The sequence below is a fragment of the Vanessa atalanta genome, chromosome 25 (genome assembly GCF_905147765.1).
Source record: "Vanessa atalanta chromosome 25, ilVanAtal1.2, whole genome shotgun sequence".
Lineage (NCBI taxonomy): Eukaryota > Metazoa > Arthropoda > Insecta > Lepidoptera > Nymphalidae > Vanessa > Vanessa atalanta.
In genome coordinates this window covers 3,457,904-3,473,573 of record NC_061895.1, presented here as the reverse complement: position 1 = coordinate 3,473,573, position 15,670 = coordinate 3,457,904, and the positions used below count along the sequence as shown (strand labels likewise).

Sequence of the window (15,670 nt, the reverse complement as noted above, 5' to 3'; positions counted from 1 at the left end):
GCACAAACTCAGTAGCCCATCCCACCTCCTTCTAATTTTACTCTCATAAAACTACATTATCTGCGCATCCGTCATATCGACATGTCTATCGCTTAGGTATTCGACAACGCGTATCGATATCTAGTTGTATTGTTTGTCATACCTTATTCATTAGAAATCTATCACATTTTCATATATGAAGGAAATAATCTTTGTGTTTAGTACTTGGTTATTATAAATGACTTAAGCATGTGTTAAAATTCTATAAGTCGATTTGACAGAATTTCAACCACATAACTTCTAGATCTATAGATTAGTGAAAAATATCATTTTTCTTATCATTCTATACCAACATTTATACATTATATTTTTTGTTTGTAAACAAAATACTTCAAATAAATTATGTAATAGTACCATATCATACAAAATGTAAATATTATTCACGCTATAAATATCGGAGCAGAGTACCCGAGTAGCAGAACAAAAAATCCATCGTTTTCGGTAGTTATAAATTTGAGCTGTCTTTAGACTATTTTCATGTTTGACTAGATGTCGCTTCTATCGTTCTTGACATTTTCAATAACAGTTTTGTACTTAAACTTGACGAAATTTATTATAATTTCTCATTTTTATTTTTCATTCACAGAACACTTCTTCTAAACATCATTCGGTGAACGCGTCGACCCTACCTCACCACGACACACTCTCGCGTCAAATGGCTCAGCAGAGTCATATTCACAGTCCTTATCCTGAATGCGACGGTCAACTAGCCCCTGGTTCTCCAAGACACGTGATAAAGGACGAGGAAAGTCCTTTACATCACTCACAGGGCTATCAGACTACAAGAAGCTACAATCACGATTTTAGAAATCCTCACGTCTTCATGTCCCAGCAGTCCCCTGGAAGCCAGGAAATGATATTTCGTAAGCACTACAAGGATGAGAATCGACGCAAACACCATCACCATCACGGGAGCCAGAACGTGAATCACACGTATTCGGAGATAGCTTCCCAGCAAGGAAGGATATATAGAAGAGGATCCGAAGAGTTTCGAGTGATCCAGGACGATCCTGTTTACGAAGAAATTGAACGAAATGAAACGCTTATGTCTGATATGTCTGATGATAATTCAGGACCAGATAATTGCAGGCAGAACCCTGGTCACCACGGATCGACCAGCTCTAAATTTTTTGGGGATCATCGACCTTTAATCTCTTATAGTCCAGGAGATAGGCATCACCACGAGCAAGAGCATTATGGAAAATACGGAAAATGGGACACTTTGGAAAGGGCGTATGACCCGAGGCACGCATATGAAAGCGGCAGACTGATGCATCCATATCACCAGCCCCAGGAAAACAATATGAGGGCGTTGGCAGCTGTTCTCAATGGAGAGAACAATGTTGTGTGTCACTTGGAGCCCCACAATTCTTACGACGTGTACCAGCCCCAAGCTGGCAACCCAAGAACTGTTTCACAGCCCAGTTTCTAAATATCCGATGTTTGGATCCGGCCGGTGTCGTTTATTTTCGAGTGATAGTGATTTCGATGACTTTTAAGACTTGCAGATATTGTACAGATATAGCGAATGAATTTTTCTAAGAATGTAGGCATAGAAATTTTAGTGTCACAATCAAGTGATAGCGTTTATGTAGAAACTTGCCATAACGTGGACTTTACATTACATATATTATATTTATAGACGGTTAGATTAAAACGTAAGTTTATCACTTTTTCCACTGTGATCCTTTTTAAATATAACGGCTCAAGTTTCAGTGTTACGACCACGTTTCGTTTGTGTCGCTGTACGTAGCGATTTTGTATATACTTAGCGTTTAGAAATAGATTTGTATAACTTCCTGTGTGACCTTACTATTTCTATCGGAGATTCGGTTGAGATCATGGCATTCTTTCAATATCGCATTTTTTAATTATTAGGTTTAAAAATCTGTGATGTTTCATTTGTAAGGTTAAGTTTTTTTTTTTACGCATTCGACAAATGTATAACACTGCCATACCTTGTGCTGGTTTTTTATAGCTTTTTCTCGAGGACATTGTGCTGCATCATTACCTCTTTTAAATGGAACTCCAAAATCCATCCAACCTATTATAGACTGACACTACTCGATGTTGTGCACATTCAGAAAATTAGCCTAGTGTGTAATACTTAAAGTAATCGTACTGTTTCCGTTTCCGTTGAAACGTTTCGTTTTAATGCCATGAACTTATTTTATATCAACTATAAAATAAGGAATTGTTTTTAGAATTGATACAGGTACAATAATAGGAAAAAAAAAGAAGCGTTAATTTCTTGTATATTTTGGATCGATTAAGCAATATATTTAGACTGAAGTATTTAATAAATTGTTGGCTTATTTCTTGTAACACAATTATTTATATATCTTATCTTCGCCAACATTTATGAAATACTTTTAGAAGAAATATGATAAAAAATACGTGGGGACATTTATTTTTTCTAATTGGGTATACTAGTCCAACTCCCACTTTCGTAAATGTAATTGTACATGAATCTTTGTCTATTTCTGTTATATATTTTTGTTTTGATTGTATTTTAATAACGTTGAGTATATTAATGTAAAGTAGGAAAAACAGAATGTGTAAATAATTTAAAGTTTATATAAATAAAGAGTGGCTGTTCTGAGAGAACGACCGCCAACGGAACGATGTTTTTTATTATTCCTCATTCGGCACAGATAAAACATAAGTTACAAACCCAACATGACACATTGTTATTTTAATTTTTGTTTCATAAATTAATTGAAAATTTCATTCCAAATTCAAATTTGATTACCTTCTGTTATAAATGACAGTATGTAATGAAACAATGTTTTTTTTTTTATTCCTTTATAGCACAGGTAATGAAACAACATGTCACATTGTATACTTCATATTTTTCATATTTTTATTCTAAAGTTATTTATCTAGAAATTATTTTGATGACTTTCGTATTACTTTAAAATACTTTTTATCATATTCAAGAATGTAAGATTTTCTTACATAATATTGGATGTTGAGAATTAAAAAAGCGATAATTACCTATTATTTTGAATTCTGATTAACTAGTCAACCTTACTTTCAATGTTATATAAAATGATATTGCATTTTTGTGACTCTAATATCCATTAAATAAATTTTAAAACATTAAATAAATTTTTAGGTCCATGTCAAATCTAAGTATCCACCATAAGCAAGCAGCATACACACATACAAAACTACTTCCAGAACATATTCTAATAAGCTTTTAGCTAACCCAAGTTAATACATATTAATTGGTACGCTTGTTGTCATTTGTCTATAAGGCAAAATACAAATAGTTTATAAATATTATAAGAATTATATTTATGCCCCTTTCGTACAAAATGCAACAAGTATATATTGGCAAACTGTGACAACTCGAAATCGCATACATTCATCATTTGTTTCGTTCATTTGTTAGTTACACTTTCACGTTGTTACTACTCAACGGGTCATCTCAAATTTTAATATAGGATACCTAAGAACCCCCCCCCCCTCTCCCTCCTACAAGCGACGGATACTAGTAAATAAATAAAAGGACGTAATAAATCATAACAAAACTGTTTGTATATGAATTGAAAATTTATTTCATAGATCAATTATGACAAGAGTTTGTTAGTTAAATTTTGACAATATTTATCGTGTTACGGATATACGGAACGGTAACTTATTGCTAAAATGTTTGTAAAGAAACATTACATAAACGCAGTTCAAAAACCTCAAAAGCGACAGGAGATCTATTACAAGGCATTTAGTTAAACGGTTGCCTCAAAATGAGATCCAATTTTGAAAAATTCTAAATCCAACCTTTTTTTCTAAAACTTACGAACGAAATTAAAAAAAAAAAAATATTCTCTCATTCCTTCAACATAATACGCTTAAACATTTCAATGGGTAGGTACTGGAAAATAAAAAAAACATACATTTAAGCACCACCCGCTAAACCTAGTAAAAACCACTTTTTTTATAAAAAATATAATTTTGATCGAGATCCAAACAATGTCGAGAGAAATTTTCACAAAATACGTTACATTTAGAAATACATCAAATTACATAGACTATCTACTTAAAATTAGAATTTGATAGTTTTCGTAAAAAAAAATGCTACCAATGATAAATCTGTACAGACAATAAACGCATAAAACTTTTTACACTTGAAACGATGTTTTATGAATATGAATCATTTTTTAATTGTAATACTCTTATAATTTGCAACGTAAAAACAGATTATATTTAATTGTTGGTAAGTATTTTTAAAAGTAAAGTAAAACTCTTTGCTTTTACATTTAATATATTTTTTATTTTTTAAATTATATTCTGTCTAAGGATGAAATGTCATTGGCGAGCACTTCGTTTACATTCACCTAACTAACAAGGCGACAGATTAAAAAGATACGAAATTTTAAATCACAGGCACAAAAAAAATATTATAAAAAAAAATGTAAAACAATGCTGATTGTGTTGGTTCATAAACCTTTATGCAATTCCTTTGATGATTGCTAAGGAATCTCTGTATGGTTCTCATTACCATATTATCCTATTGTTGCTCCTTAGTTCAACGCTCGAACGATGATAAGTTTAATGTAATTATATTACATACTGCATTCAAATTAAAACAAATATTGTGCCCGCGTTACATTTTTGCTACTTACAATTGAAAACGTCTCTTACTAACTAAATTTGAATTAAGATCTTATTTCGAATATAAATGCCATTTTAAAAGAAAAGTAAATTGAATCGAAAATACCTGACGTATTTTTTTTTTTTAAGGAAATAAACAAAATCAAAGGACATAAAAACGTAAAAAATATGCTTATTTTTTTTTTAATGTACCCTTAAATATAGGTATACAAAGACAGTATAAATAATTAATCAACTACACAAATACATAAATAAAAACAAAATATATAAGTAGATTATAATGGTTGATTGATTCGAGTTTATTTAAAAACAACTTTACATAATACGAATAAAATTCAAAATTGTATGAATCTAAAAATCTGAAAGATGAAATGAAATTTACGCTAGATGTTACTACAGTAGTAAATGTACATAGTCACACTCACGGCACACAGCACAAGGGTTCGCAGTCTTCAACCGAATGTATCACAATAGAAACGAACACTACACTTAAAGCCCCAAATAATTATACGAAAGAAGAAACAACCAAAATAACTTCGAATGTCCAAGGTACCTATCATTGATGACGCGGTCGCTATGAGCAGCCACAGCTCTCGACGACCATGCCAGGAATAGTTCCATAGATGATGTTCAAATCGTGGTCGAAGTACAGCATAGAAATACTGCTCATTCTTCTTGGGGCGCAGCACGGGCCACCGCTGCCTTGGGGAGCGGCCAAATGGACTAAATGAGTATGAGGATATTTCTGCAGAAAACTGTAAGGGCATTCGCCGCTGCAGTAGTTGGCATCATACTGCTTGGGGGCGATAATCCAGTCCCAGCCGAACTCTTCGAAGTTGACTGAGAGCGGGTACCTGCAACACCGAGCCTCTTTGGAGTTTTCAGTGCAGTCCATCCCGATCATTCTCCGGGTTCTCTTGTGCGAATTGTCTCTTAGGCTTACTTCTATATATGGCATCTGCAACAAAAACGTTTTCACTAAGTAACATTTCATGAAAACTGCAACCGCGGGGAAATAATGCTCTTTCAATTATTATTTTTTGTGGTATATGGTATAGGACGAGCAAATGGGCCACCTGATGGTAAGTTGTCACCGACGCCCATAGACAATAGCATTGTAAGAAATATTAACCATTCCTTACATCACCAACGCGTCACCAACCTTGGGAACTAAGATGTTATGTCCCTTGTGCCTGTAGTTACACTGGCTTACGCACCTTTTAAACCGGAATACAGCAATCCTGAGTACTTAAAGTCAAAGTCAAAAATCTTTATTCAATGTAGAAGTGATTTTAATTATTACAACACAAACGCTCTTTAACGATTATTTAAAATTTTACAATTGAATGTTTTGGAACGTTTTCTGGGATTGAAAACGTATAAATTGCCCCACAAAAGAGTTAGTAACCCTGCGTAATCGGGTGCTCGAAGTAACAATTTTATGCTTGGTCCTAGTATTAATAGTATTTACGTCACAATATCTGGAAAAATCATTTGTGTTTTGCGAATATAATAACAATATCAAAAACAAATTGAAAGGCGATAGTCATTATTTTTATTTACTTAAATTTACATCTCAACGAATCTTTTGGGCCCAGATTATAGATTGTACTGTTGTTTGGCAGTAGAATATCTAATGAGTGGGTGGCACCTACCCAGGTGGACTTGCATAAAACAAGCTAATATAATTGTTTAAAAAAATGTTATTTTTTATATTTAGAGATATATCTAATATATATATCTTAAAGAATACACAAAAAATATTGAAATAAGTTATCTAATATAAATAAATATTTCAAGAGTCAAGTGTATCAAAATATAATATAATAAATTTATAAGAATTCATTTTCGCCGTCAATGTAAGGTGTGCAAAATTAGCAACAAATTTAAAGCCAATTTAAATGCTTATTTAAAAAGATTTAAATAATGACAATTAAAAGTTTTTATCGTAAAATTAAGTGCAATTAGCAATCATTTTAAATTAGGTTATCGCATTTTTTTGCGTTAAAAAATTATAGTCTTCGTATAATCAAATCACATTTACGTCATACGTTTTCTGTTACTACTTCCTTGATCATTTTACGCGTAGTCATCTAAAATATTCCTCAAAACTTTCTTTCAATCATTTTAATACATTAGGGTTAGGTGCAGATCTCTTTGGGTTAAGTTTTATTAATTACTAGATTTCGCCCGAGTGTTAGGTGGCTTCCATAGTTTTTAAGTATAACAACAGAAGCCTACGTCCTTCCGTGGAGTTCAAGCTTGCTTAGTTGGCTTAGCCAGATAAACTAACCAGTGAAAGATTAACAGACAGACAGACGGAGCTACTTTCGCTTTCATTTGTATTATTTTACCGCTCATCATCATTACTCCATTCCAATTTGAAAAGTGAGAGCTCGTTCAACTACAGTGATAAAGGATGCTAGATCTCAGATTATATGGATGGAGCGCATTTTATGAGTTGTTAAGAAATCAACAATTTGGATTTACAAGGGGCTCGATATTAATATAATGAAATTTTTTTGAAGTCACTATATTTATTGCTGTTGGGTTTTTTGCACTAATTATGTGCACTAAACACTGATTTGCAGGCTACAAAAGGGTTCATATAAAAGGAAAGAGATGGGGCTTCAGTAAATTTGGGGTCCCTCTGGGGTCTATTCTAAGTCAATTTTTTCTCCTCCTCGTTAACAAAAATGAGTTATTTCTATCAGTTAGTAAGCAGGAGAACGTTAACAATGTTAATTGTGAAATAGTAAAAAAGCTAACATTGTTTATATTAAAAACATAATTTATAAATATAAAAAAATACTGTACCTGTAAATTGCCCTTAATAAGTATTGATAAAACAGAATTCCTTAATATAACTTTATAACGATATAACATTAGATACTACAATAGTCAATCATTTAAATAAGTTAATTTGATTCAATACTGCAGCTACAGACGGAAAAAAGTCTGCGGTGGTGACGTTTTGGATGTAAATTTGGCTTACCTTATACATAATTTTACTTTGAGGTAATGAGGCCAATATCGAGACGATTTTTGTTTTGCAAAGGAGGGCTACTCGCGCAATTTATAACATGGGCCCTAACGCTTCACTTGGAAATTAATTTAGGGAAATAAAAAATATTGACCGTCGCTTTTCAATAGATATTTGATAGCGAAATAATTATTTTTCTAAAAATTGTGACAGAGTCCTACAATACCTAGTCAATCTTTGAAAACATTTATATCGATGTAAAAAGTTATTTCTACTCCTTGCAATGCAAGAGACTGCGTTCATCTAGTTATAGAATTTAATTCATCCTGACTCCTCAGAAATTTAAAAGAAAACATGTCTGTGTGACAAGGTCTGCTCCCATTGTTTTCAACAATGCTCTACCCAGGAAATCTTTAGTATATAAGAATGCCTAGTTAACGATAGACATCAAAATAATTAATAAAAAGTAAAAAGTATCAGTAATACAACTGTTTAACGATATCTGTTACTAACGGCTTAGTATGTCAAGAGCGATTTTATGTCAAGGAATCAATGATATCCCTTTAAAGTATAATACGTAAGAAAAAAAGTGATGTATACGCGATTGTACTCCGTACACTATATTTCATTAGCCTTTTCTCCTTGACGGTACATAAATACAATCGTCTTCAGATCACGTCGATTGACCCAGATATTGACCTGCTAATGGGTCAATTCGATATAAAGAGCCAGATATGAAAAAATTATTCGAGCTTCAAAAACTTAATTTATGACTTTTTTATTGCCATTATCTCGTATGTTAAAATTGAAATTTATTGAGAACAATGTAATGATTCATGATTATAAAACTCATTATATATCAATTCATTTTAATTTAAACTATTTACCCTTGGACAACAATGTTAGTCGTTTACATAATAAGACGTCATTAATATTTCTACATTAAAATAAAGTGACTTAAACTTCGAATCATCCCAGAGCTGGGGCGAGGACTATTGTTCCTTTGTTGTAGATTTTGAGTAAATTTTATCAAATATGGATTGTAGGAGACACTTAAACTGTTCATCTCACACATACAAGTTTCTCTACGAGGTTTTCCTACTACACCTTGCAATGATGGGTTGTAAACACATATGAAGCAAATTCAACAGGGTTTGTACGTGTTTGAACGCGCAATATTTGTTAAAGATTCATAAGTGCTAAATCGGATAACTACAAATGCTAGTCTTTCTCTAAATCTGAAGAATATATTTTAAATTGTACAAGTCTACATATTCACTATTCCTATAGCCGATAATTCGCCATCACCATGAAAACTAAATTGTGCTTGTAAATATGCTGACTCACTCCCAAGAAAGGCTTTTACAAGAACTTTGACATCATTGATGATCACCGGTTCAGACTTTAGATTGTACAGAGATGAATCAGCAAGACACTCAGTAGCAGTGGCAGAAAACAGCAATACAAACTATTGCTATTTAGAGGTAAAATACATTATTTGCACAGCTGAAATAAATTGTATAAAAAAATGTTCACTCACCAATGCATTATTTGATTCTGAGCTCGGATGCGGCACAACCAAGCTTATCCTATTCTTCGAGTCTTGTACTCTCACTACTATCGCTAGATTCTCCCTCGGCAATCTAAAGAATTCCGCGACCATATTCGTCACGTTGACCTTCACCCACTTCCCAATCTTCAAATCCTTCCTCGACAACTTGATCGAACTCTCTGTGTATGGTACAGACGCTTTATTCCCTTGACTATTACGAGTTACTCTATTCACTTGAAGATTTATAGTAAAATGATCATCTGTTATGGTAATATTATGTCTAGGTTCTAATTCCTGAACGTGAAGGTTCAAGATTGCTTCGTCGACTTCGTTCTGAAGTACTTTGTTGGTGAAACGAAAGTTGATCACTTTGAGACCCTTAAAGTGGTTGTGACGCCTTGTATCTGTAATTTTAAGAAGCCAAATTAAGAAGTATGAAGTTTTATAGACCTGTCTTAGATTTGTCAGTACAATGAATAAATATGGGTAAAATATAGTCAAATTCGATATTGCCCAGTTGATTTTGCTAGTATTTAAGATTTTAAACGTTTACGTTATTACGAATTCCTTAAAATTCTATCTTTTCGTAAATTAATGAGTAGTTTGACCTCAATCGTGTATACAGAAGTAGTTTCCTTATTCAATAACATTGCAAACACCATCCAGACTTTAGCAGAAATTCGTAAAGTTATAGTGATTAGAGCCGCCACTCTAAATACTATAACCATGTTCTGTTTTTCATCACCTTTCATACATTTTGCAAATGCTATAAAACAATTAAACTACCCCCAATAAGGTCTTATATATTTTTTAACATATTTTATAATATATTGTGCTTTATTGATTAAAATATAATTAAATAAAATATTTTGTTTGTGCGTAAATGGTGACATCCGTGGCAATCCTGGACAGCTTAATCGACCTGAAACAAATGAAAACATTGATTTTAAATATTCCACTTATAGAAAAAAATATGATATTACTAAGAATATATTCATGATTTTCTTAAAAATCATTCAAATATCAAAATAATGTCGACATTTCGATCCCTCTTATCAAGACAAGAGATTTTTATATTTATAATTCTCAAAGCAACACTACAGTTACAATGGACATAATACTTTTGTCCTCTAGGTTGGTGTCGTATTGGATGTAAGGAATGGTTAGTATTTCTCACAGTGCCAATGTGTATGAGTAGGGGACCACTTACCATCATGTTTCCCATTTGATCCACCGTCATTAATATAAATAAGAAATATAAAATGATCTAATCGAGAAAGTAGTATAAACTCTTAGCAATATTGGGCAGTTACGGAAGATATTCGGAACGTTAGTTTCCTGGATTCTCATCTAATACAATCTTATATCTGATCAAGTTCCAATCCAAAAGTTCGCGAACTGGGCAGGTGTTAAAAGATGTTTAAAAATAACGAGTTCGTTCATCCAATGCAGAAGGCCAGAGCCACCCACTTCGAAGTAATGGCGTAATTTTTGCAAACTATTTAAAAGTGATCACGCGTACCAACAGATATTTATTTTGTTTTGACATAGTGTTTACAAATCCATCGTCGACTGTTTAGGATTAAGTTTGAATATGTTTATTTCCTTAATCACTCTTGAAGCTGTCCGAAACAAGTCTTGTCTGTTATATTTTAAAATGGAAGATGATCTAAGTTTTGAAAACTTTCCGTTAGTCTATCAATGCTCCATTTATTTTATTAATATTCATCAAATTTGTTGATCCTTAAATTAGAAAAAGCATTGTATAGAATTTAGTTTATGGCTATCTCTTACCAAACTAAAGTTAGCTTTGTAAGACGTATTATTTTATAAGATTATATTTATATATTATATATTTTCTAATATTATCTTGTGTTTTAAGAGTCTTAAGAGGAAGCAGAATCTGTTCTTTTTGCAATAATTTTCACAATATTCAATCATTACAATAATCCTTCACATAATTCCTTCCAACATCAATCTGCCACCAACCGTTATGTCTAAGATGTCATATTATTTTTGTATGTAGTTTCACCAGCTCACTCATCCTCTAATTCGGGAAAAAGCAATACAAACGATGAACAAGAACAAGACGATGTAACGTATAAAATTCCAGCTACCCAGATAAACCATAATACCCTTCAAAGGTAAGTATAGTAACAAAAACTACAACAATAAACAGTACTTCTGTTTGACCAATATGGTTCCGAAGAAGCCAACATAATCGTTTATACACCATCAACATTGTTGACAGGACTAGGACATATTCATTTTAGACGGATCGCCAATAAGTATCACAATGTGTGTGTGTGTCTTCCAGTTTCTTTCTTTCTGCTAGCTTTCCTTTCTTCTAATAGGTATTGGTATACATTAAAATTGGTCTCATATAGATTTAAATATTTACCTAAATTTCAATGTATTTCTAATTTTAAATATTATATTCGATTTGACCGTAATATTTACGGATGTACGAGTACATGACCTAGGTGTAGTTGCGTGGATTGGGCAAAATTATTGTTACTCTGAGTAATCCGGTGACATCATGACGCGCGTCTGGCTTAAACATTAACATATTGTGCCTTTAAGTACTGATAACGTTTTTTATAAGTATTCTCTTTAATAAAGAAACGAATTTATTAGTATTTAGTAACAGTAATAAAAGAATAAACAGTACCATCATCTTTAAATAAATGTAATGGTGGTGGGGAAGGATAAGACGGGGATGACGATGTCAGATTGCGATTGAAATATGGAAGTTTGGGGATAAAAAGAGATAGAAAGTGTACCTATGTACCATATGTATGTTTACGCAGACACTTGTAAAGTATAATATCTCGTGATCGTTTAGTTACAATTTCAGATTGCGAAGTCTGAATTTCTGTCAGGAGAACTTCATTTTGATTGCACAGAAGCATTTTATTAATATTATTATTTTGTTAGGTAGAGGACTATTTCGTTGCTCGAATGATTTTTGATTATACATAGACTAAAATTCCTTTTAACATTTATTTACTTCAAGAATTTTGACAAACTCTTTAATTTCTTTGCTGTAACATGAGAACGAGCGTGCATAGATATGTTTAATATGTTTTAACAATTGTAAATTTACAAATACAATTATATATGTATGTTATGTCTCCTGACTGGAAGTCAACAAGCATTAACTCCACGCTTTTTTATCATCTATATAATCTTGTATTAAATTATATTCCTTGTTTACCAATTTATTTTTTACAAATGATTTAAATCTATGAAACGGCAAAGTTAAAAATGTCTGCGGAATTTTATTATAAAAACCTACCTTACCTTGATACCTTGCCCCAAGAATTATTTATTGACTTTGCGGAGTCGGAAACATCGCGTTATAAGCTTATCCTTACTTCTTTTGCACATACAATGATTATCACTGATTTTATCAAAGTGATCAATGCTACTGTGAATATCGATAATACAATGAGAATACGTTTTATATACCCAAATCCGAGGCTCGTAAACTTCAATCACATACGGTGTATAGATGTAAAAGTGAATAAATACAATTAATTTTTCCCAACAAATCTCAATGATTCTTTCATTATTATTATTAGGCAACCGGAAAATAAGATTAATCATAAAATATTAGGGCGAAGTGGTACATAAAAGATTTTATTAATAGTTTATTAGATGAGGTTTATCTCTATGAAAACGAACACGCTCTAGAAAAACGTAATTACGAATAAGATAATAGATCTCAAGTGTCTTACAGTTACCTTTTAACTATGTCTGTCCTTTTAAGAAGTAGACCGTGCTCTGCCACTCTACTCTGCATTTCGTTAGATAAACGATTGTCAGAAAATCTTCTGTACATACCATAAAACAAAGTCACTTCCCAACGTCTTTAAGCTTGGAAATTCTAAACTATGCAACGGATTTTGATGCGGTTTTCAACAATAAACAAAGTGATTCAAGAGGAAAGTTTATATATATCAGATTTATACATGCATATTATAGTAAGGAAATGCTGAGAATTTCAAATTTCCTATCCGGATAAATTGTATTGTACCCGTGTGTAGCCGGGACGAGTAGCTAGCTAGCTAGAATATTCCATAGATTTTCCTGTGTATTAAATCTATACTAATATTATAAATGTGAAAGTAACTCTGTCTAACTGTCTGTATCTCTTTTACGGCTAAGACACTGAAACGAATTTGATGTAATTTCATATGAAGCAAGCTTGAACTCCAAGGAAGGATATAGAGATTAGCCGATTTGTCCGTGTGCCATCTTAATATACCTTAATCATAATAATCTTGTCCAATTAGTAAACAATGTCCAGTTTCTGAAGACATTTGTACGTCAGTCATGCACTGTAACATCTTCTGGTAGTAAAAATAAACATTTGTAAAATTTATTATAAATTAAAATAGTAGCTTTGATCTAACCATCTGAGAATATCGGAAAGACCCTAATGCTGTTCTATTTTTAAATGACTAAAATATTTAAGTTATACAAAAAAATCAGCATTTGTTGTAAAGGCTCGTTCATACAGGAGCCGAGGGTTTTCCATCCTCATATCAAAGTTGCTGGAATGTTTGTGTAAACCTATCTAAGTAAACTCTTTAGCAAGGTCTACTCATAAAATTTCCTACCATCAAATATATATACTTAGTAAAGCTATGTTCCGGTTTAATACGGTGTAATACTGATTTTTTGCTCCTGAACTCCCCCCATTTTTGTGAAATTGCTGTCCCATTGGACGTTATGAGTGCACCTGATACACTCACATACTTATATGTAATAGTAAGATTATTAGTTTGAATGGTAAAAAAATACAGTCGAATTGAGATCCTGCTCCTTTTTTGAAGTCGGTTTGTAAATATGATAAAAGGCAACTGACGTAACGACTTATATCTCATGTTTGTTGGTACTTTGACGTTGAAGGAATGACTTAAATTTCTCACATCTATCTATGGACGATGGCGACCACTACTCATCCAATGGTATAAAAATACTTTTTTTATGTTATAGGGGGCAAACAAGCAGGAGGCTCACCTGATGGAACGTCATTACCACCGCCCATGGACATCTGCAACACCAGGGGGGTTGCAGGTGCGTTGCCGGCCTTTAAGAAATAAGTACGATCTTTTCTTTAAGGTTTTTGCGGCTTTTGGTTTTATTCTAATATGAATAAAAAATCCTAATTAAAAAAACTAGACATTGACGCATTTGGCATTCAGGTTTTATCATAAAAAGGGGGTTTAATCGTTTATCTACTAAAAACTTTTATCTATTATAAAGATTTTTTTAATTTTTGTCATATTGATAAAGATTTTCACATAATATTAATTAATTTTTTTTTTTTTTAATCATACCGTACGCACATTGTTGAGTTAACGTGATCTATTTAATTAAAAATACAATCATATAATTCGTCGCCATGCGGTAGTGACACGTGCTATTTCGTTCAGAGAAACGTCCTTGTCCGAATGTATATCGTTATAAATTGCTCACTTGTTTCTCGAAATAACCTACATTTTTCGCACAATCAGATGTTTTAAATGTGTGCATTACTATATCGCGTTGACGCGGAATCACACGGAATTACACGAAAAAGTTGCCTGAAATTCAGTACAAGGATTTTTTTTATAGCCACATATGATTTAAAAAGGAAATTATTTAAACCATATATATATGTACATGTTCTAGTATTAGAATAGTTTTAAGTATAGTTGCAGTTGTAGGTTTGCATAAATAAATATAAAATATAAAAAGTATAACGTAATTAATATAATATAATATTTTATTTACCGTTTAGGGACAAATTTTCACTTCACTTATCACGTTATACACGTTACGTATATATTATCTTTGCTTTTTAAAAGGCTATTTTACAAAAATGCTTTTAGAAAATATGATTGGGATATGTTAAGAATGTTTGTTCATATTTTTTTTAATATATAGACGCTGAAGTATGTCGTGACGAAATGTGCTCCGGCACTGGTGTAGTGTGCTGGAAAAAGTTCCAATAAACTCAATTTACGTCTGGTTTTACAAAATCGACAGATTTTTTTATCTGTGTGTATACAAATATGTATATATTTAAATGTGTCATTGTATTAGAAAACGTCAAATCATAAATAATAATGAAAAGCAATTTATCTTGTTGTTTGTCAGTTATATAATATGACCGTCCTTTGTTTTTCTATTCACTGTCTGGTTCTTAGGACTTCTCTTTTTAATAACTGTAAATTCATAAAATTGTCTATCAAATATTATATTATAATATATTCCTTAAGAACAAACTCGCAAGTCACCGCCGAATACGACCATGATGTATCAAAAACTTAGTTGCGAAATTGACTCCAATAATTGAAACATTTAAAGGATACACGTATCATAAACCAACTTTCAAGATTTCAGATTGAATTACGATGTGAGTTCATACAAAATAGCACTGCTTTAGTATTCTGTTAGAAAAAACTCACATCAGAAAGCGAGCGTGA

At 32.2% G+C, this 15,670-nt stretch overlaps 2 protein-coding genes across 8 annotated transcripts in view; one reads left to right on the top strand and one right to left on the bottom strand.

The window, feature by feature from the left end:
- Window positions 1-2,653, top strand: part of LOC125073656 (latrophilin Cirl) — a 282,217-nt gene extending 279,564 nt beyond the window's left edge. For 5 of the 7 annotated variants that reach the window (XM_047684574.1, XM_047684575.1, XM_047684571.1 and 2 more), the window contains one exon: window positions 626-2,653. In XM_047684574.1, coding sequence (XP_047540530.1) covers window positions 626-1,471 — 846 coding nt within the window. In that variant the 3' untranslated portion in view covers window positions 1,472-2,653. The remainder of the gene's footprint in view (window positions 1-625) is intronic. The other 2 variants (XM_047684577.1, XM_047684576.1) reach the window with 1 other exon arrangement.
- A 2,290-nt stretch (window positions 2,654-4,943) lies between these two features.
- On the bottom strand, window positions 4,944-9,728 carry LOC125073736 (growth/differentiation factor 8-like; the record flags this gene model as incomplete). Its single annotated transcript, XM_047684751.1, has 2 exons — window positions 4,944-5,614; window positions 9,180-9,728. Coding segments are annotated over 2 exons (933 nt in total), but the record flags the coding sequence as incomplete, so codon positions are not given.
- Window positions 9,729-15,670: the final 5,942 nt, after the last annotated feature.